This window comes from Sus scrofa, chromosome X (genome assembly GCF_054392235.1).
Source record: "Sus scrofa isolate SSC_HxYL_T2T_F1_AM1 chromosome X, Sscrofa_HxYL_maternal_Yorkshire_Landrace_v2.0, whole genome shotgun sequence".
In the NCBI taxonomy this organism is placed as follows: Eukaryota; Metazoa; Chordata; class Mammalia; order Artiodactyla; family Suidae; genus Sus; species Sus scrofa.
Window position 1 is genome coordinate 46,730,371 of NC_139401.1, and position 22,012 is coordinate 46,752,382.

General features: G+C 52.3%; 1 protein-coding gene and 1 long non-coding RNA gene across 5 annotated transcripts; both read right to left on the bottom strand.

The window, feature by feature from the left end:
• Positions 1-1,854: 1,854 nt before the first annotated feature.
• Positions 1,855-17,824, bottom strand: TFE3 (transcription factor binding to IGHM enhancer 3). Of its 4 annotated transcripts, none has more exons than XM_013986132.3 (10): positions 17,439-17,824; positions 15,034-15,147; positions 13,455-13,693; positions 12,269-12,514; positions 12,079-12,183; positions 7,998-8,115; positions 7,304-7,360; positions 7,020-7,095; positions 4,720-4,867; positions 1,855-3,688 (listed from the first exon to the last, which is right to left on the bottom strand). In XM_013986132.3, the coding sequence occupies exons 3-10, from the start codon at positions 13,671-13,673 to the stop codon at positions 3,245-3,247; spliced, it is 1,413 nt and encodes a 470-aa protein (XP_013841586.1). In that variant the 5' UTR covers positions 13,674-13,693; positions 15,034-15,147; positions 17,439-17,824; the 3' UTR covers positions 1,855-3,244. The 4 variants fall into 4 exon arrangements, with proteins under 4 accessions (XP_013841586.1, XP_013841585.1, XP_003135122.1 ...); XM_013986131.3 differs by having other exon boundaries at positions 13,455-13,739; XM_003135074.7 differs by having other exon boundaries at positions 13,455-13,758.
• A 493-nt stretch (positions 17,825-18,317) lies between these two features.
• Positions 18,318-21,758, bottom strand: LOC146394581 (uncharacterized). The gene is made up of 3 exons (XR_014835370.1): positions 21,631-21,758; positions 18,540-18,591; positions 18,318-18,442 (listed from the first exon to the last, which is right to left on the bottom strand). It is a non-coding gene; the product is annotated as an uncharacterized LOC146394581 (long non-coding RNA).
• Positions 21,759-22,012: the final 254 nt, after the last annotated feature.

Consider the following 22,012-nt stretch of genomic DNA (forward strand, 5'->3'; position numbering starts at 1 on the left):
CCCCTAGCCTGGAAACTTCCATGTGTCAGGGGTGCGGCCCTAAAAAATAAATGTGCTATGGTTATTCAAGATGTTAACATTAGGAGGAGCTATGACAAATCTACTGTCTTTGCAACACTTCTGTACATCTAAAATTATTTCAGGGAGTTTCAGCTGTGGTTCAGTGGGTTAAGACTCTGACTGCAGCAGCTCGGTTGCTGCAGAGGCACGGGTTTTTTCCCAGCCTGGAGCAGTGAGTTAAAGCATCTGGCACTGCTGCAAAAGAAAACTATTTCAGAATACAAACTTAAAACCACTCCTGGGCATTACATGTTATCTTTACAAAATAAAAGAGAAAAAATAAAATAAAGAGACTATAGCAAATTGGATGAGAAAAAAAAAAAAAGCTATCAGGGAGCCTCCTGTCTGGTGGTAAAGGCTCAGAAACCAGGCCCTAGAGCTCACAGTGTAATAGGCTAGAACAGGGCAGCAGGTGTCATGGTCACAGTGTGACAGGGCAGACACAGGTCCAGGGCTGAAGCATGTCCTGGGAGTCAGACTGGTTGAGAAATTCCAAGAATATTTTTTTTTTCCCAGCCTAAGATACTCATCTCTGTTCACTTCCATTTAAATTCCCCCCCAAATGTCAGCATCTGTTCCAAACTAAGTTGCTTGCTTGTTCTTCTACCTTCATGGGCTCTGTCTTTGCTTTTTCCACCGTCTGGAATACCGCTACTGTCTGCCAGGAGATATCCTCATATACTTCCCTAACAAGTTTCCAACGTCAGCTTATGGGAGTGCCCGTTGTAGCACAGCAGAAACAAATCTGACTAGGATCTATGAGGATGCAGGTTCAATCCCTGGCCTCGCTCAGTGGGTCAAGGATCTGGTGTTGCCGTGAGCTGTGGTGTAGGTGGCAGATGTGGCGCGGATCCCGAGTGGCTGTGGCTGTGGCTGTGGCCGGCAGCTGTAGCTTTGATTTAACCCCTGGCCTGGGAACTTACATATGCTGCGGGTTCAGGCTTTAAAAAAGCAAAAAAAAAAAAAGTCACCTTGCAAGAAAATCTTTGGCCCCTCTGTCCTAAGCGTCATTTTTCAAACCGGAGCCCTCACTTACCATTTAGTTCCTCATTCATTTACCAGCCGTACATCTTCCGATAATTTACTTAGATTCTATTCCTCGGTTTCTTCAAACATGAAATGGAAATAAGGATTAGCACCTTGGGAATACCTGTCATGGCGCAGTGGTTAACGAATCCGACTGGGAAACGAGGTTACGGGTTCGATCCCTGGCCTTGCTCAGTGGGTTGAGGATCTGGCATTGCCATGAGCTGTGGTGTAGGTTGCAGACACGGCTTGGATCCCGCATTGCTGTGGCTGTGGCGTAGGCCGGTGGCTATGGCTCTGATTGGACTCCTAGCCTGGGAATCTCCATATGCGGCGAGACCGGCCCTAGAAAAGGCAAAAGACAAAAAAAAAAAAAACAAAAAACAAACAAAAAAAACCGATCAGCACCTTTTTATTTTGGCCAAACCCATGGCATATGGAAGTTTTGGGGCCAGGGATTGAATCAGTGCCACTGCAGTAACAATGCCGGATCCTTAACCCACTAAGCCACATGGGAACTCCCAGAATCAGTAGTTTCTTGGTGAATATTCCTTAGAGTAATAAATTGGGTTAAACATTTGCAACAATGAAGAGGCTGCCTGGCAGATAATTAAGGACTTGATGGCTTTTGTTTACACATTTTTTTCCTCCATTCTCTCTAAAATTCTTTTATCCATCCCTCTCCAATCTTTCTTCCAAGAACCTTACTTCCTCCTGGCCTTCTTGAGCCATATTCACTGCACAGACAAAATCAAGGACAGGAGACTCTTTGCCAAAGTTAAAAGCGCATCAAACACGCCTAGCATTTATTATTTTAATCACAAACCTACAGACCCCTCAGTACACCCTCCTTGGGGCTTGGCCCCAATCCAAAGCTGACGACTTGGGTGTTTGTGGATGAGAACGGGCACGGAGTGTCTCTTGATAACTCTGAAATGGGGATGATTTCTCCAAATGGAGAACTGGGTGGAGGCCAGAGGTTGGGGGTGAGCTAGCTTCTGAGTAGGGGGTGTCAATAAAAAAAATCAGATTAACAAAAGAGGGGACACATACGCTTTTGCAATCCTCCCTCTAGGCCTCTGCCTTGGTGGGACAGGCTTCCACATTTTTCCTAGGCTGGGGAACTCCCTGGAAAGGCCCCTTTCCTGCATCCTGTTGGGCTACAAGTTGACAAACAGTACTGGGTTGTGGGTTCTGGGCATTCAGTACCCGGCTGAGCTCCATCGCTACCCAAGTCTCCTCCTTGCAAGGAAGGAGGCAAACCTCTGCCCCAGGGTGGAGGTCTCACTCTCACTCACTCCTGATTGGGATCTGGAATGTCAACCCACAAGATGTTAAGATCTGCCCCCACCTTCAAGGGCAAGGTCGTTTAAAGCTCTCCTAGGTTAGGTCACTTGGTCCAGGTTAAGGCGGGGGAGCTTAAGTACCACTCCTCCCTGCAGTGTGGAATGCTTGGAAGGGAAGTTGCTGTGATCTCAAAGTTGCCTGATCTTACGAACTCCTCCATGCCTGAAATACCTGCGCTGGGCTATTCCTATAGGGAAGGGGCGGGGCCTGACTCCTCCACGGCTAGAAGGCCAGGACTGAGTTCCCAGGTGAAGGGGCTGGCTCTCATCCTCACTTCTGTTCCTTGCCTGGGCAGGACAGGGTTCACAGGGAAAGGGCAGGGCTTAAACCCCCAGAGTGGAACCGCCCTCATTTTGACTCCTCTTCCTTGCCAGGAGGGACTATACTGATGGCGCCAGGAAATCGAGCCTTGTATCCTGCCACCGCTTCATCCCAGGAAACCTGGCTAGGACAGTCCCTAGGGGCCAGGGGCCCCTCGACCTCATCCTATCTCCTTCCCTCACCTGGGGCAAGGGCAGGTCCCACAGGGCAGAGGTGAGGCTGCTGATCTGCCGGGGCCAGGCCCTGCCGTCCCTGCCTTCTCCAGGTCTGAAATACTTGCGCTGGCCTCTCCGATGGGGAAGGGGCGGGGCCTCATCTGACTCCTCCTCCTTGCCTGGTTACAGGGGTGGGGCTTCATCTCATCTCCTCATCCCCTGTACACCTGGGCAGGGCAGTCTCATGGGAAGGTGGGGGGAAAAGGCGGGGCCTCATCCGAGACTTGGTCCTCCCGTCCTGGGTGGGGACGCCCCAGGGGAGGGGTGAGGCCTGATCAGGACTCCTCCTCCATGCTGAAGCTGCTGCGGCGACTGCTGGCCTTGGAGACAGCGGGGGATACTGAAGAAAGCAGGGGATCGGAGGCAGCCCGCAGTGGGGATAGGGCGCCCCCTGACAGTCCCCCCACCACCCCCTCCTCCTCCTCCATCAGAATGTCCTCCAGCCCCAGGTGGAAGGGGTCTCCCAGATCCCCTAGGTGGTCGCTGGGAAAGTGCAGGTCCAGAAGGGCATCGGAGGGTGGCGCTGGGGGCTGCTGATGGGGAGCGCTCTGGGCAGGTCCCCCGGCCGCATGAAACGTTGCTGTGCCTGGCCTGCCCTCCTCTTCAACATCCAGCTGCTCTGGCTTGAGGCTATCAGAGGCTGAAGTTGTGGCCAGCGAGAGCAGCCCTGGGGTGGGAGGTACTGGCAGACCATGGATCTGGGCCTGCAGTTCTAACTCCTGCAAAACATAGGGGGTGGGAGTGGGATAAGCTGGGGTTCAGCATCCCTCAGAGGTAGAGGATGTAACAGTTGAAAGGGCAGGTCAGGAGGTCCCTTGTGGCCTAGGGGGTTAAGGATCTGGCCTTGTCACTGCAGTAGCTCAGACCACTACTGTAGCATGGGTTCGATCCCTGGCCCTAGAACTTCCACGGCGAAAAAACGGGGGCGGGGGGGCAGCTCGAATTCAGTCTCTGCCAATCACTAGATGCTTAACTTTACGCATGTTGCTTAACGACTCTGAGCCTCGGGGTTCCAGTCTCTAGAGTGGGTATAATAATGGTTCTTGTCTCGTAGGATTGTTGTGGAGACAAGGCTCTTGCTGGTTCTTTTTTTTTTTTTTTTTTTTTTTTCTTTTTTGGGCCACATTCATGGCATGCAGAAGTTCCTGAGCCAGGGATGGAACTCGCACCATAGCAGCCACCAGAGCCACAGCAGTGACAATGCCAGAACCTTATCCTGCTGAGCCACAAGAGAACTCCGGAGACAAGGCTCTTGTCACAGTGTATGGGACAAGATAAACAGTACGAACATTAACTGATATTCATTATTATTCTTATTAATGTTATGATTACTGGAGCTCCCCTCATGCATGGCTCAATCGAAATGGATCTGACTAGGATCCATGAGGACGCAGGTTCGATCCCTGGCCTCGCTCAGTGGGTTAAGGTTCTGGTGTTGCCAAGAGCTGTGGTGCAGGCTGCAGATGTGGCTCAGATCTGGCGTTGCTATGGCTGTGGCTCTGACCGGCAGCTACAGCTCCGATTCAACCCCTAGCGTGGAAACTTCCATATGCCATGGGTGTGGTCCTAAAAAGACAAAAAAAAAAAAATGTTATGATTAGTACTTATCATCATCGCTGTGTGAGTCAGGAAGCCTGGGGATCCCCCAAATAGGCGAGGAGGGAAAATCCTGGCCTGTTCTTCCTCTGCCTCTGCCTCGAGGAAGCTCCCCCTCACCCCAGCCACTATCTCCTCCCTCCTCTTTGCAGACCTGAATTCGGAGCTGCAGGCTGCGGTTGGCTTGCTCCAGGGATCGCTGCCGGGTCTCCAGGTCTTTGGAGCGCTGCTGCTCCTTCTGCAATTTGCGGATATAATCCACCGAGGCTTTCAGGATGGTGCCCTTGTTCCAGCGCATCTCCCTGTGCGGCCCGAGGGGAAGGAGAGAAGGGAGAGCTGCATGTGGCAGCCCTTAGGAGCCGAAGTGGGGACTGGACTGGGTAGACGGAGTGCCCTGCCACACAACTAGAACTTGAGATGCGGGGACAGCAAGGATGTGATCCTCGGATGAAAATCACCGGCCTGGGGAGTTCCCGTTGTGGCTCAGTGGTTAAAGAATCTGACTAGGAACTTGGATCCCGCGTTGCTGCGGCTCTGGCGTCGGCCGGCGGCTACAGCTCCAATTCCACCCCTAGCCTGGGAACCTCTATATGCCACGGGAGCTGCCCCAGAAAAGGCACAAAGACCAAAAAAAGAAGAAAAAAAAAAGAAAGAAAGAAAATCACCTGCCTGGAACCTTCCAACGATACCCCATCAACCCGGAAGCCAGGAAGCCCTCTCTGACCTGATCCCCTAAGGCTCCTCTTACCTACACCCCTAATTCATCTCACGGTAGCCACACTGGCTTCTCAGAGCTCCCAGAACATGGAAAATCATTCCCCCCTCAGATCTGCCCTCTGCCTTGAACACTAGTCCTCGAGATTCTCAGATGGCTCCTGTCTCACCTTAGTCTCTTTTTTTTCCCTTTTTGGCCACACCCACAGTAGGGATCAAATCTGAGCCACAGCTGCGGCAAGGCTGGTTCCTTAACCTGGGCTGGGGATCGAACCAGCAATATCAGAGAGACAAGCCGGATCGTTAACCCACTGCGCCACAGCAGGAACTCCACACTTCCTTAGGCTCCTTCTTTAAATCTTTCCTCATCAGTCGAGGCCTGCCCTATCCCCACCCTCCTCACCTCAAACTGTGACCCTCCCCAACATCCTTCTACCTTCCTTTCATTCTTTTTTTTTTTTTTCTTTAGGGCTGCACCCGCAGCAAATGGAGGTTCCCAGGCTAGGGGGGGGGCTAATCAGAGCTATAGCTGACGGCCTACACCACAGCCACGGCAACGCAGGATCCAAGCCACATCTGTGACTTACACCACACCTCACGGCAACACCGGATCCTTAACCCACCTATCGAGGCCAGGGATCGAACCTGCAACCTCATGGTTCCTAGTCAGCTTCGTTAACCACTGAGCCACAATGGGAACTCCATTCCCTCCATTCTTTTTTTTTTTTTTTTTTTTGTCTTTTTGCCTTTTCTAGGGCCGCTCCCATGACATATGGAGGTTCCCAGGCTAGGGGTCGAATCGGAGCTGTAGCCACCGGCCTACGCCAGAGCCACAGCAACGTGGGATATGAGCCGCGTCTGCAACCTACACCACAGCTCACGGCAACGCCAGATCCTTAACCCACTGGGCAAGGCCAGGAATCGAACCCACAATCTCATGGTTCCTAGTCGGATTCATTAACTACTGCGCCACGATGGGAACTCCTATTCCTTTCATTCTTGATGCGACTCCACAAGACTCATCAGAAGTGCCGGATTCTACTCATAGATCTTGTTGGCTGTCTGTCTGCCCTCAGTAAAACATCAGTTCCAAAAGCTCAGGGATTTTTGTGTGTTTTGTTCCTTCTGGTATCCTCTTGGCCTAGCATGGTCCCTGGCCCAAAGCAGAAGCAGCTCAATATATCTTTTGAATAAATAAAGGAAGTACTAAACGAGCTGAAAATTAAGTGTCTATGTCATACAGGGACCAGACAAGGCACGTGTCATGCACTTAAGATTTTAGATGCGGGAGGTCCCATCATGGCTCAGCGGTTAATGAACCCGACTAGCATTCATGAGGATGCAGGTTCAATCCCTGGCCTCGCTCAGTGGGTGAGGGATCCGGCGTTGCCATGAGCTGTGGTGTATGTCGCAGACGCAGTTCGGATCCCACGTGTCTGTGACTGTGGCTGTGGTGTAGGCTGGCTGCTACAGCTCCGATTCAACCCCTAGCCTGGGAACCTCCATATGCCACAGGTATGGCCTTAAAAAAAAAAAAAAAAAAGAAAAGGTTTTAGATGGGGACACGGAGAGGGACTGCCACCCTGCTCAGGGTGAGAAAGCTAGCAGAGAAAGGGGCAAAGGAGCAGGACTTCCCCCAGTGGTTCCCACTAAGGGCGGGCCCACCCAGGAACCACTTTTTCAGGGACTGGGGCCCCCACCCCACCTTCCACCAGCCTGGGACTCCCCGCCTAGACTCACGGGTCACTGGACTTGGGGATGAGAGTGCCCAACTCCTTGATCCTGTCGTTAATGTTGAATCGCCTGCGACGTTCAACTTTGAAGGCGGGGGCAGGGGGGCGGGTGGAGAGAAAGAAAATGGGAAAGAGTCACCAACAGGTCAAGGAGGGAAGCGCAGAGACGAGGAACTGGGGAGCTGGGAGGCTGCTGGAGGGCAAGGCCCCCAAGGAAGGCCAGGCACAGAGCGAGGCCGGGCTGTGTGGTCCGACGGCTCATTGGCAGGGGCATGTGCTCTCGTTACTCACTTAGGTTGTGATTGTCTTTCTTCTGCCGTTCCTTCAAAAGGGCCTTGGCCTCCGTCTCTGGAAAAGAGTTAGGGGTGGTCAGGGCCTCTGGGCCCTGGAAAGAAAACAGACAATGGAGGGCAGCATGTGCAGCCACTGAGGTAGGTGTTGGCAGAAGGGAGTGTTGTGGGGGCGGGGGGGAGAAGTGCAGGCAGGGGAAGTGACTCTTTACAAAGTGCCACCCCCCCCCCATTTTAAGGGCCGCACCCGCAGCACATGGAGGTTCCCAGGCTGGGGTCCACTTGGAGCCATAGCCACTGGCCTACACCACAAGCTACAGCAATGCAGGATCCGAGCTGCGTCTGTGACCTACACCACAGCTCACGGCAACGCCGGATCCTTCACCCTTGGAGTGAGGCCAGGGATCGAACCTGTGTCCTCATGGACACAGTCCGATTCAGTTCTGCTACACCACGACAGCAACTCCTTTTTTATGATTTTTAAAGAAGCTATGGTGATGGCCATTTGTTAAACCCAAAAAGGAAAAGTGGGGTGAAAGCTGGACCGGGGGCCACATGGACAAAGACAGCAAAGAGCCCCCGTTTCTGTTTCAACCCTCTGCCCCTAGAATCAGGCCCAACTCCCAGACCTGGTAGATATGGGGCAGACCCAGGGGTACAGGATGAGCCCAAGGGGCCACGACCCTGGCCCTTACCAGAGATCTCCCGTTTGATATTGGGCAGCTCAGCTGGACAGGAGTTGCTGACGGTGATGGCTGGCGTGGCCACACCCTGACTACTGTACACGTCGAGCAGATTCCCTGACACAGGCAGCTGCGGGCAGGGAGAGCAGAAAAACAAAATGATGGCTGGGAACATACCCCAGGCTCCGTTCCTTCTCCAAACCAGGCTCCCGAACCTCTCCACATCCCAAAGATGGGCTGCCTCAGATCAGGATGGGCTGGTTCAGCCCGGGAATCCTTCCCACTCTTTCCCAGGAATTTCACACAGCAACTCAACAGGAAGGACAGGGTCAGGGGACCTACCCCTGCTTTGCTGGGGGACTGGAGCCTACCTGGTCTGTTTATCAGACCCCTCAAATCCCTTCAATAACTTTTTTTTTTTTTTGGCTTTTTAGGGCCACACCCGCGGCATGTGGAGGTTCCCAGGCTAAGGGTCCAACCAGAGTTATAGCCGGGGGCCTACACCAGAGCCACAAGCAACTCGGAATCTGAGCCCCATCTGGGACCTATACCACACTCATGGCAACACTGGCTCCTTAACCCACTGAGCAAGGCCAGGGATCGAATCCGCAATCACATGGTTACTAGTCGGATTCGTTTCCGCTGCGCCACACCGGGAACTCCCCTCCAGCGACTTCGGAAGCCCCTCTCCCAGACCTCAGGGCCGGCTCCAAGAACAAAAGCCAGAAAACCATCCTTCTCAGGTCCTCCGGAGTTCCAATGCCGTAATTCAGTACCCCCCCCCCCCCGCCCCCCGGTCCAGCACAACATTCCAATTCAGCATTCTTGGAACGTTTCAACCCAGTCTTCTCAGACCTTGGGAAATTGTCATGGCAACATTCCACCCCAACTCTGCCCTTCTGAAGAGTTCCAGCCCAACCTCCAGTCTTTTGCTGTGATTGCTGATTGCACTGCATCACTTTACATGCAAAGTCTCTGGCTGCCATGCAACAAGGTCCTGACTCTAGGCGTTCCCGTCGTGGCGCAGCAGAAACGAATCCGACGAGGAACCATGAGGTTTCAGGTTGGATCCCTGGCCTCGCTCAGTGGGTTAAGGATCCAGCGTTGCCATGAGCTGTGGTGGAGGTCGAAGACGTGGCTTGGATCTGGCATGGCTGTGGCCGGAAGCAACAGCTCCGATTCGACCCCTAGTCTGGGAATGTCCATGTGCCGTGAGTGTGGACCTAAAAAGCAAAGAAATAAAACAAAGCAAAAAGGTCCTGACCCTAGCATCTTCTTGAACATTCTGATCTCTCAGGATCTCGCATCCAACTACTCAACAAGCACTGTTTTTCTTTTTCAAATGAAAACAGAGTTGATTTACAATGTTGTGCCAATTTCTGCAATCCATCAAAGTGACCCAGTCATACACACAATACATTCATTTTCTTACATTATCTCCCATCATTGTCTACTGATTGGATGTAGTTCCCTGTGCTATACAGAGGGACCTCACTGCTTATCCATTTGAAATGTAATAGTTTGCATCTACTAACCCCAAACTCCCAGTCCATCCCACTGCCCCTCTCCCCCTTGGCAACCACAACTCTGTTCTCTGTGTCTGTGAGCCTGTTTCTGTTTTGTAGATAGGTTCATCTGAACAAGCACTGCTTTTTTTTTTTTTTCTTTTTATAGCCGCACCCACGGCTTATGGAAGTTCCCAGGCTAGGGGTCGAATCGGAGGTGCAGCTGTCGGCCTACACCGCAGCCACAGCAACGCGGGATCCGAGCCACATCTGTGACCTACATCACAGCTCATGGCAATCCCGGATCCTTAACCCTCTGAACGAGGCCAGGGATCCAATCCGCATCCTCAGAAACACTATGTTGGGTTCTTAACTCACAGGGCCACAATAGAAACTCAGAATAAATCCTGTTTCTATAAGCTTAGTTTTTTTTTTTTCCTTGACACTCTCGTGGACAGCTTAGGGCAACAAACTAATCCATGATTAATTAGTCCTACCTCTTGATGAAGTTTTCATCTCTTGAAACACCCACTAGTCTGCTGGACTCGTCTAATATAAGGTTCCAATCTCTAGCTGTGTCCAAATCAATGAAAAGTTTTGACAGGGATCTCCCGTCGTGGCTCAGCGGAAATGAATCTGACTAGCATCCATGAAGACGCAGGTTCGATCCCTGGCCTTGCTCAGTGGGTTAAGGCTCCAGTGTTGCTGTGAGCTGTGGTGTAGGTCGCAGACGGGGCTCGGATCTGTCGTTCTGTGGCTGTGGCTAGGCCGGGAGCAACAGCTTTGATTGGACCCCTAGCCTGGGAACTTCCATATGCCATGGGTGAGGGCTTAAAAACACAATTAAAAAAAAAGGTCTGATAAATTGGTACCATTTTTACACATAATTCTGTTCTTTTGATAAGTTGGAAAGAAGTAAAGGTATAGCCACTTGGTGTATCCCGAAGGGAGTTATCGGCCTCTTGGAATGTTCAGAACTAGAATGTTATAATTTATTGGTACATCTCTTGCTCTAGAAAGTTTTATCCACACTCTTGCAAGGACCCACCCTCTTGGCACAATTCTCTGTAAGAGATGTGGTATGTTCTAATCATTCTGAGGTCCAACCACATCAAATTTAAACACCTTTGGTATGTTCCCATCATTTCATGGTCTGGTATGTCCTCATGACCTGAATGTCTCGGCACTTTCAAAATGCTTCAAGAGTCCCACCTCTTGGTCCCGCCTACAGGGAAGCTCAAGTGCCTTGGTATGCCCTAATAGCTCTAGGAAGTCTCCACCCTATATATATATCAAAATCTACAAGCTCTAGGCGTTCCCGTCTCATGGCGCAGCGGAAATGAATCCAACTAGAAACCATGAGGTTGCGGGGTCGATCCCTGGTCTCACTCAATGGGTTAAGGATCTGGCATTGCCATGAGCTGTGGTGTAGGTCGCAGATGCGGCTCGGATCTGGCGTTGCTGTGGCTGTGACAAAGGCTGGCAGGTGTAGTTCCAATTAGACCCCTAGCCTGGGGACCTCCACATGCCACAGGTGCAGCCCTTAAAAAAAAAAAAAAAAAAAAAAAAGCAAAAAACCCCCCAAATCTACAAGGTCTACCTCTCCATGCAGTCCAACATGGTCCCAGGGGACTGGCGTACCCCCTTCTCATCATACAGCCTCCATCTAGCCTAAGACAATCCAAGGGGGAGAGTGTCATATCCATAGCCAGGCGGGGAGCTGAGTGATAAGGGTGCGCTTTTTTTTTTTTTTTTTTTTTGTCTTTCTTCTTGCTTTATAGGGTCACACCCAGGGCATATCGAAGTTCCCGGTGAGGGGTCGAATCAGAGCTACAGCTGTGGGCCTACACCACAGCCACAGCACTGTTGGATCCGAGCCACCTCTGCAACCTACACCACAGCCCACAGCAATGCAGGATCCCTGACAAACTGAGTGAGGCCAGGGATTGAACCCATATCCTCATGATAACAGTCAGATTCATTTCTGCTGTGCCACAACGGGAACTCATTATTATTATTATTATTTTTGTCTTTTTAGGGCCCCACCTGTGGCATATGGATGTTCCCAGGCTAGGGATTGAATGGGAGCTCTAACTGCCAGCCTATGCCACAGCCACAGCAATGTGGGATCTGAGCTGAGCCTGTGACCCACACCACAGCTCATGGTAACACTGACCTTTAATCTTTAACCCACTGGAGTGAGGCCAGGAATGGAACCCATGGATACTAGTTAGGTTCCTTACTGCTGAGCCTTGATGGGGAACTCCTGATGCGTTTTTTTTGTTTGTTTGTTTGTTTGGGGTTTTTTTTTTGCTTTTTAGGACCGCACCCTCGGTATATGGAGGTTCCAAGGCTACGGGTCGAACCGGAGCTATAGCTGCCAGCCTACGCCACAGTTCCTAGCAACAGGTGATCTGAGCTGGATCTGTGACCTACACCACAGCTCACAGCAACGTCGGACACTTAACCCACTGAGCGAGGCCAGGGATCAAACCTGCATCCTAGTCGGGATGGTTAACTGCTGAGCCACAAAGGGAACTCCGTCGATGTGCTTATTTTTTGACCAACCTCCCGTCTCGGGGCCTCACCGTGCTGGGAAGCTGCAGCCCTGTGGTGCCTCCAGGCAGATAGCTGAGCATCTCATCATTGTAACTGGACTCCAGGCTAATGATCTCATCGATGACTTCATCAATCTGGGGCAAGAAATAAGGAAGGAAGAGGGTTAGAAGTTGAGGCGTGAGGGAAGGGGCCGCGGGAGGGTGGTCTGCAGCCACTCACCTCCTTCTCTGAGTTAGACCCGATGGTGAGCAGCGCCATGGGGCTGTTGGGAGCACTGCCTGTGGGGCCAGTAGCGTGGGTGGCCTCAGGGGCGGGGAGCGGCTGGGCACTAGCAGCCCCCGGCGGTGGGGTGAGGGCCTGGGAAGCCAGCTTGGGCCCAAGGGTGGTGGACAGGTACTGTTTCACCTGCTGCCGGCGTGCCTGCTGCAGGTGGTAGCGTGTCGGGTTCTCCAGATGGGTCTGCACCTGTGGAGAGAGGGGGAGGCGGGATGGGAGGGAACAGGGTAGAACAGGGCTCAGAGGGGTGACTCTGAGCCTCAGTCCGGCCCTCAGAAGCCATCTGTTCCTAGGCTCAGGATGGATGGCCAGCCAGGAGTTCCCATCGTGGCTCAGCAGAAACGAATCGGACTAGGAACCATGAGGACACAGGTTCAATCCCTGGCCTCGCTCAGGGGGTGAAGGATCTGGTGTTGCCATGAGCTGTGGTGTAGGTCGCAGACACGGCTCAGATCCCGCGTTGCTGGGGGCTGTGGTGTAGGCCGGCAGCCGTAGCTCTGATTAGACCCCTAGCCTGGGAACCTCCATATGGCACGGGTACGGCCCTAAAAAGACAGAAAAAAAAAAAAAAAAGATGGCAAACCAGGCCCAGAATCTGAGAATGCTCCCCCCGATCCACAAATACTGGTTATGTCTCCCCCAGGACCCAAACTCCCTTTCTCAGAAATCCTTCACAGACCCCAAGATCTACCCCTGGCTGACACAATCCCTCACGGTTTCTGGAGCACCCTGTCACAGTCCCCAAAAATCTGCCCCAAAGTCTCTGACACCACCTAAGAGACATGGAAACTACACCTGGCTTCCTAAGACACTCTAATGGCCCAAGAATTCCTCATGCATCACCATACATGAAGCTCTTTCTACAAAGCCACTATGCAGACTCCAGGGCTCACCCAGGGCACTCATGAGCCTCCATGGTCCACCAAGACATCCAATGGCCCCCAAGAACCTCTAGCGACTCCACAAGAACATCTCGGAAACCCTAAACACATCGGGACACTAGCAGAGCCATTTTTTCTTAACGGTACCTGGGACCTTCCTTCGAACCCCTAGGATCTCGCCCCAAAGCCACCAGGACCAATCCTCAGTCACCGGGAGCCCCTCCCAGGGCCTCTGGATGTCACCTTACCTTGAGCACCTCCCTGGGCACCTGAGCAGGGGGAGGACGACCCAGTGTGTGGCCCCCAGCAGAGACACCGACCACAGAGATGGCAGGAGAGGCAGGTGCAGGACTCGGGAAGGAAGAGGCTGCAGCCTGTTCCCGACGCTCACGCCTCTCCTGCTCCTGGGCCTGGGCCCGCATTAGCTGCTGTCGCAGCAAGACCCGCGATGAAGAAGATGACGACATGGCAGGGGTCCTGGAGCCCCCTGCAGAAGATGATGCAGAGAGTGTAGCTGGGGTGGCTGGTGTGGCCTGGAGAGATATTGGGAGGCTGTGGAATGGGAAATACGGGGCCACGTAAGCTACAAGTCTCAGCCCAAGCCTAAGGAGTCACAGTGCGATGGAGGCGACATAGCAACTCGGCTTGTTCTTGGCCTTCAGAAGCCACAATGTGGAGGGGAGGCACAGGAACCAGACCTGGTCACAACATTAAGGAGTCACAGTGTGGTGGGGAACTTTGGCCCTCTATCCTTAGAGCGAAGCCTGGATTTGGGCTCATTTGTATATTAAGCCAAGAGGCCATCCTTCAGCTCTAGGGCGGGGGTCGGGGAGTTCTTCCTATTTAAAGGTGGGCAGATGAGTTCCCAGCGTGGCTCAGCGGTTCACAAACCCGACTAGTATCCATGAGGATGAAGGTTCGATCCCTGGCCTCACTCAGTGGGTTAAGGATCCGGCGTTGCCCTGAGCTGTGGTGCAGGTCGCAGACATGGCTCGGATCCCACGTTGCTGTGGCTGTGGTGTAGGCCAGCGGCTACAGCTCCAATTGGACCCCTGGCCTGGGAACCTCCATATGCCATGGATACGGCCCTAAAAAGACTAAAAAATACATAAAAAATAAGGGTGAACAGAATGAAGCAGAACTGCGGTTGTGGCAGTAGATATGGACACAGAAGGCTCTTCAGCTCAATTTGGGGCTGGAGATGCTCCTGGGGGGTGGACATCAGGCTGTATGGGCCACCGCAGGCCCTTCCTCCTCCCCTGCCTGGGCCTCTGGTCCCAGGAGCTAGTCAGTCTAGAAAATCTCAGAGATTTCACAATCTGCTCTTCCTGCCCCTTTTCCAGTTTCCCTCCCCTCTCTTAGAGCCCAGGCGGATGACTCAGCACATTTAGACTTCCAAGCTTGGGGGGGTAAAATAAAAAAAGAAGAGACCAGCAGGGGTTCTTCAAAGGGCTAGGGGTGGGTGAATTTGTGGCGTTGAGGGGTGGGGGAGGGTGACCAGGGGTTAGGAGAACAGCTCCGCCCACTTGGGGGCCGGGCTGGAGTAGGCCACGCCCTGCGTCTGGGCACTCCAGGAATGCCGCCATTTTTATCTATGAATGGATGTGCAGGTGGGGCGGGAGGAAGCAGGGGAGATCTGAGATACTGGACTCCCAGCGTGGCCTCTGGCTTTCCACATGCTCTTCCTGGCCCTTCATTTTACTATCTGACAAACTCGGGCTGGCGAGAGAAGGGGTTGGGCTTGGCACTGAGGGCCTGTGCCCATCGAGAGGGGATGGAGGGGCCTCGGGAATGGGGAGGGGAGTCCCACAGAGGAGACAAACATACCTTGACCGTAATGATAGGGGTTGGCTTTTGAGCTCGTAGAAGCTGTCAGGATCGAGGATGTTTTCTAATTCGATGTCAGCAACAATCCCGGATTCCGGAAGCAAAGAATTCAGGCTGAGGGTGGGGGGAAGGCAGGGGTGTTGGTCAGTGATTGTATGGAGATGTCATTGCCCCGAGAGACAGAGACAGGAGAGGAGAGAAGAGACGAGAGAAGAGACAGGATGAGACCAGGAGGGAGAACAGAGCGTATCCCTCACATTTGGCCACTCTGCTGAAACCACCACCATGAATCCCCATGTCGTCTCCCCTCCCCACTCTCTTTTGCTCTGTGTTACCCACAGGTCCTTAAGATTCAAAATAATAAGAGCGCCTGGGTCCCAGCGCCCCGCTCTAACAATCCCGTGTACAACCTGGGTTTCAGGAGAAGAGAAATGAAGAATTTAGGAGTGACGATTCACTTTGCGGGACTCCTGACTTTGCATTCAGAGTTCTCCCAGCCCCCACACTCCCCACTGCTTTCGTGGCTGCGGAATGCGAGCCCACGGGGGTCCACAGATGCAGTAGGAGAGCACCCCTTGGCAGAACAGTCCATTGTGACACAAAGTGAACTGGGGAGGCTGATTCACTTTACAGAGGATCCACTACTTTGCAAATAAGTCTCTCCCCCCACCAACCCCGCCCCAGTCGGAGTTCGAGGGATGCCAACATCCAACCAAAAAAAAAAAAAAAGAAAGAAATGGAAATAATAAAGACTCCCCTAGGCTCAACGATCTGGATTTACAAGAGGGAGAACTGGAGTGGAGGATCACTTTGTAGGAACATTCTTCTCTAGGTCAGAGGAGCCTGCCCAGCGCTCTCCTGGTTTTTTGGATAAATCGCAACACAAACACACCTTCCATACCAACACCCACAAGCACCCAAAATAATAAGCCAGGTACACCCCTCCCTTTCAACTATTCCCACCACTATCATGATCCAGGTCGTTATAAAAGCAGTAGGAGATGATGGTAAATTGTTATGATGGAAAGGCTCCTGGCTCAACCCTCCATGCCAGCTGCAAGACCCTAAAGTGTGAGGGCCACTAACATGGGGGCACATGGACATGCATCCCTGAATTTTGTCAGAAGATCTTGAATCCTCAGACTGTGGTTGACTTCACTTGACAAGAATTCTTGCCCCTCCCCAAGGATCTGTCTTCCTTTCTTTCTTCACCCACAGATGGGGCCCTAAAACCACCCAGGAAGTCGGGAAGAGGAAGCTCGGGGAGCTGCTGAGCTAGGCACAATCCCAGCCAGAAAGTAGGCAAAGCCCCCCTCCCATGCTCTCATCCTGGAAGCGGTGGGCACTAGACTGAGAGGGCTGGGGCTTACAGGCCTGTTGATAGAAGTGAGGCTGAGAGGTCAGAGAAGAACTACCCAGCCAGGGATGGTGCAATTGGTGCTCATTCCAGCTCTGGGGTCAGATTCAAGATTGTCTCCAGGGCCTGAGAGACAGACAAGGAGGGCGAGATAAAAAAAAAAAAAAGTACCTGTGTCTGAGTGTGTGTGTGTGTGTGTGTAGGGGGTGAAAAGGGCTGGCTGAGAGGCTAGGGCAGGTGGCCTCAGGAACAAGATCCTCCTCTGGGTTCCCCAATAAGGTCTGATGAGGCCTTCAATGAGTTAAGTGTTAGCACCACCTCCATTGCCTGTCTGTCTGACTGACTCCCATTCAAGCCCCTGTTGAGGGTGTGAGAAGAGGACTTTCCCACTATCCCTTGGATCTGACCCAGCTGGACGGGTGGGCAAGTGGAGGGATTATTCTGATCAAGTCTTGATGAATGTTGCTTTTCTTGTGCACTCGCACACACTCCCAAGGCTGGTCCCACGCAGCATATCTGAGATAGCCCCAAATCCCTTCAGAGTCAAGTTTCCCCAAACACAGCCTCCAGCAACCAGCCACTGGGAGTCACCAAGCTCCTGAGACAGCACCTCTGACTCCTAGGACCCTCTCTCTGAGGGGAAAAGAAGCCTTAAAATCAGTACCTCACTTACAGAGTGGCCCCTTAAATTCATTCTCCTCATACCTGACTCAAGAATCCCAAATTCAACCTCTAATCAGAGTCTCAGTCCCTGAAGTTCAGCGACGTTAGACCAGTTTGTGGACACAACAGAATCAGTCCCTCTAGACCCAGTCAAGGGCCCCCCAAATCTGAACAAGGCCTCTCTTAATGTACTTCCACGACTCCTTTAAGCCTCAGTCCAAGCAGGCCACCGCCAGATTCCTTAGGTGCCCCCCCCAAGTCGGGCGCCCCGACGTCCTCCAAGCCTAGGCCAAGGGCCTCCGATCACAGTCCTGGGCCCCCGCTGCCCCCAGATCAGGCCCCCGGGAACCCCAGTCAGCACTACCGGTCCCAGGCGGCCCCGCACCTGAGCAGCTGGGCCGAGTCGGCCGGCCTGCGCTCCTCCAACAGCACGAACACGGCTCGAGGGCCCTCCGCGCTGGCCTCTACGCCGTCCCGAGCTGGCTCGGCCGCATGAGACATGACGCCCGGCCCCGGGCGAGCCCTGCCAGGCCGGTCGGGCCTCGGCCCGGTCCCCCCAACAAAATAAGAGTCCCCCTCCCCCGCTCGCCACCGCCTCCTCCGCTAAGCCATGGAGCGAGCTCTGCGCCGGCGGGCGGCGTCGGGGAGATGGGATGGGCCGTGAGTCATCCCCCGCCCTAAACGGACCGACACCCCCCCCAACCTAACCCCGGACGACCGCCTTCCTCCCCCTCGTCCTCTTCCCCCTCCTCCCTGGGCTGGGGAAACTCCACAGGAAGTGACCGCATGATGGATAGACAGCTCGCCGGGCCACGCCCTCTGGGTGAGACGACCAATCGTCGAGGGATGTTTCAAGGGCCCGCCCTAAGCTACGCCTCCGAAGCCAAAAGAAGACTAGATTCGGCAGGCCCTTTTTCCGAGAAGGGGGCACCTAGGCCACGCCCTCAGAGAGAGGCAAATCAATGAGAGGTAATTTGATTGAGTCACGCCTCTTCTTCTCAAATTATCCCTCCGCAAGATAGTAAGCCGCTCCTTAGGGCCTCTGCGCCTGCGTACTGAAGCCCGGTCGGCGCGCGGAGGCTCTCCAGGCTACGCTTCTAGCTGCGGAATCGCGCCCTCTCTCGGCCAGCATTCGTAATATCCACTCTCCAGACCGCGCTCCAACCTTGATCTAGCGGTGCCTGCTAAGCCAAAGCCTAAGCCTTGAGGCCTAGGCAGCTACGTTCCCTTGAATTGCGCACCAGAAACCCTGCCCTCTCGGTACCTACAGTCCAGCGATCCAGCTGGTCTTCCAGGAAGCGCTCCGTCTGCTCTTTGTTGTTCAGAGCGGTTGTTGTACTAGGTCGTTGTGCTACACTGTAGGTGCTTAGTAAAATCCTTGACGGATGGCTGAATGAGTGGAAAGATGGACATTAGATCCGCTCCCTTCGGTGGATGACTTCTGTTGTTATACAGAACTGGGTTTGGATATGGACAAGGGACTTACCCTCTCGGAGCCTCAGCTTTCTTGGCCGTCAAATGGGGGTCTTAATACCTGTCTGGCGACATTTTTATAGGGAGTAGAAGTAATTTATGAATAGTGCTAGCAGATTTTTTGGTATACAATAACCTCTCCAAAAATTCATTGATTCAGGAGTTCCCATCGTGGCGCAGCGGAAACGAATCCAACTAGGAACCACGAGGTTTCGGGTTTGATCCCTGGCCTCGCTCAGTGGGTTAAGGATCCGGTGTTGCGGTGAGCGTGGTGTGGGTCGCTGACGCCCCCCGGATCTGGCGTTGCTGTGGTTGTGGCGGAGGCCGGCAGCTGTAGCTCCAATTAGACCCCTAGCCTGGGAACCTCCATATGCCTCGGGTGCGGCCCTAAAAAGACAAAAATAAAAAAATTGATTCACTCATTTGTGCACTGGTACAGCAAACATTGATTGAGCTCCTCTGTGTGCTAAATGTATGCAAGTTGGCTTGCACACAGCGGAGGGTCCCACTCACACCTTCAGGTGCACAGTCAACTCACAAAACACCAGGACCAACAACCTTCCCTAAATTCTTCCCAGCATCCCAAGACCATGCCCATCAGTTGCACCACTGGGAACTTCACTGAACTTCCATTTGCCTTGTACCTTTCTGTATTGGCACCCTTATTTCCCTTATTATCAAGTCGACTTGGTAAACACGAACGTCCCCATACACACACACACACACACACACACACACACACACATATCATCATCATCCACATAACAAAGGTGACAATTCTTCCCCAAACTAATCTTTCACAAAATCAATATGGTACCAATACAAATTCCAAAACGGGGAGTTCCCACTGTGACACAGTGGGTTAAAGATGCCACGCAGCGATTCAGGTTGCTGTGGAAGTGCTGGTTGGATCCGCAGCCCTGCACAGTGGATTAAGGTTCCAGTGTTGCCACCGCTGTGGTGTAGGTGGCAGCTGTGGTTCGTATTTGATCCCTAGCCTGGGAACTTCCATATGCTGTGGGTGCATTCATAAAAAAAATTTTTTTGGAGTTCCCCTTGTGGCTTAGCAGTAACCAACCTGACTAGTATTCATGAGGGCGTGGGTGTGATCCTTGGCCCTGCTCCCTCAGTGGGTTAAGGACCTGGCGTTGTGGTGAGCTGTGGTGTAGACCTCAGACTTGGCTGGGATCTGGCATTGCTGTGGCTGTGGCATGGGCTGGCAGCTGCAGCTCCAATTCAACCCCTGGCCTGGGAACCTCCATATGCCTCAGGCGTGGCCCTGAAAAATTTAAAAAATGGAACTTGAGGACCTGATGTTAAAATTCCTACGTTGCCTTAAATATGTAAGCGTATCTAATTTTATAAAAGAAGAAGAAAGATGAAGGCATCATTTTACCAGATTCAAAATATATGACAAAGCTCTAGTAATTAAAACATTGTAATATGCAAGTAGGAATAGAAAACTACATCGATGGTACGGAAAAAAAAAATCCAAAACTCGACCTAGGTGTTTGTGGGAATCAGTAAATGACAAAACTGTTATGTCAAGTCACTGGGAGAGAGATGGACTATTTCCTAAAATGGTTTGGGGAATCTTTTGGGGGGAAGGATTAGATTCCTAATTTAGTCAGTTCAGAAAAGTTAATTCCAGATTGGCTAAAAACCTTAACTTTAAAAAGAAAAACTGTAAAAAAAATATCAGAACAGGCATTCCCATGGTGGCACAGCGGTAATGAACCTGACTAGTATCCATGAGGATGCGACTCTGATGCCTGGCCTTGCTCAGTGGGTGAAGGATCCAGCATTGCGGTAAGCTGTAGTGTAGGTCGAAGATGCAGCTTGGATCCTGTGTGGCTATGGCTGTGGCATAAGCCAGCAACAGTAGCTCCGATTGGACCCCTAGCCTGGGAACTCCTGTATGCTATGGGTGTGGCCCTAAAAAGACAAGGGGGGGGCAGATTTAACAAACCGGAAAGGAGATGGCAATGTGACCACAGAGGCAGAGATTGAGGTGATGTGGCCACAAGCCAATGAATTCAGGCAGCCACCAGAAACTGGAAGAGATAACAGATTCCCCCCTAGAGTCTCTGAGGAGAGGGTGGCCCTGCTGACACCTTGATTTTGCCCAGTGAAACTGATATTGGACCTCTGGCCCCCACAACTGTGAAAGAATAGATTTCTTATACTTTTTTTTTTTCTCTTTTGGCCAGCCCTCAGTATATGCAGTTCCCGGGCCAGGGATCAGATCGGAGCCACAGTTGTAACCTATACCCCAGCTGCACCGATGCTGGATCCTTAACCCACTGTACAGGGCTGGGTATTGAACCTGTCCTCCAGAGCTCCAGAGACACCAGCAATCCCATTGGGCCACAATGGGAACTCAGATTTCTTATACTTTTAAGCTCCAAGTTTGTGGTAATTAGTAACAGCAACCACAGGAAATGAACATCAATTTTGGTACCTGGATATGGGATACTATGTTGTCTTAGTCGGCTAGGGCTGCCATAACAGAGTACCACTGCCTTGAACAACAAAAAATTCTTGTCTTTTTGTCTTTTTTAGGGCTGCACCAGCAGCATATGGAGGTTCCCAGGCTAGGGGTAGAATCGGAGCTGTAGCTGCCAGCCTACACCACAGCCACAGCAACGCCAGATCCGAGCCGCATCTGTGACTTACACCACAGCTTATGACAATGCCAGATCCTTAACCCATTGAGTGAGGCCAGGGATCGAACCAGAAACCTCATGGTTCCTAGTTGGATTCGTTTCTGCTGCGCCACGACGGGAACTCCAGAATTTATGTTCTCAAATAAAGTACTTCCCTTTATGGCTCAGCAGTTAACGAATCTGACTAGCATCCATGTGGACACAGTTTTGATTCCTGATCTCGATCAGCGGGTTAAAGATCCGGCATTGCTGTGAGCTGTGGTGTAGGTCACAGATGCGGCTCGGATGTGGCGTTGCTGTGGCTGTGGTGTAGGCTGGCAGCTACAGCTCCAATTCAACCCCTAGCCTGGGAACATCCATATGCCACGAGTGCGGGCCTACAAAGCAAAAAAAAAAAAAAAAAAAAAAAAAAAAAAAAAAAAAAAAATTTTTTCTCACAGTTCTGCAGGCTAGAAGTTCAAGATCAAGGTGCCATCTGGGTTGGTTTCTGATGAGAGCTGTCTTCTTGATGTGCAGATGACTGCTTTTTGCTCTGCCCTCACGTGGCCTTTTCTTTTTGCGTGTGCACTCCTGGTGTTTCTTCCTCTTCTTATAAGGACACCAGCCCTATTGGATGAGGGCCCCACCCTCATGATCTCATTTAACCTTCATTGTCTTGTTTTTTTTTTTCTTTTTGCCGTTTTCTTGGGCCGCTCCTGCGGCATATGGAGGTTCCCAGGCTAGGGGTCGAATCGGAGCTGTAGCCACCAGCCTGTGCCACAGCCATAGCAACTCGGGACCTGAGCCGTGTCTTCGACCCACACCACAGCTCACAGCAACG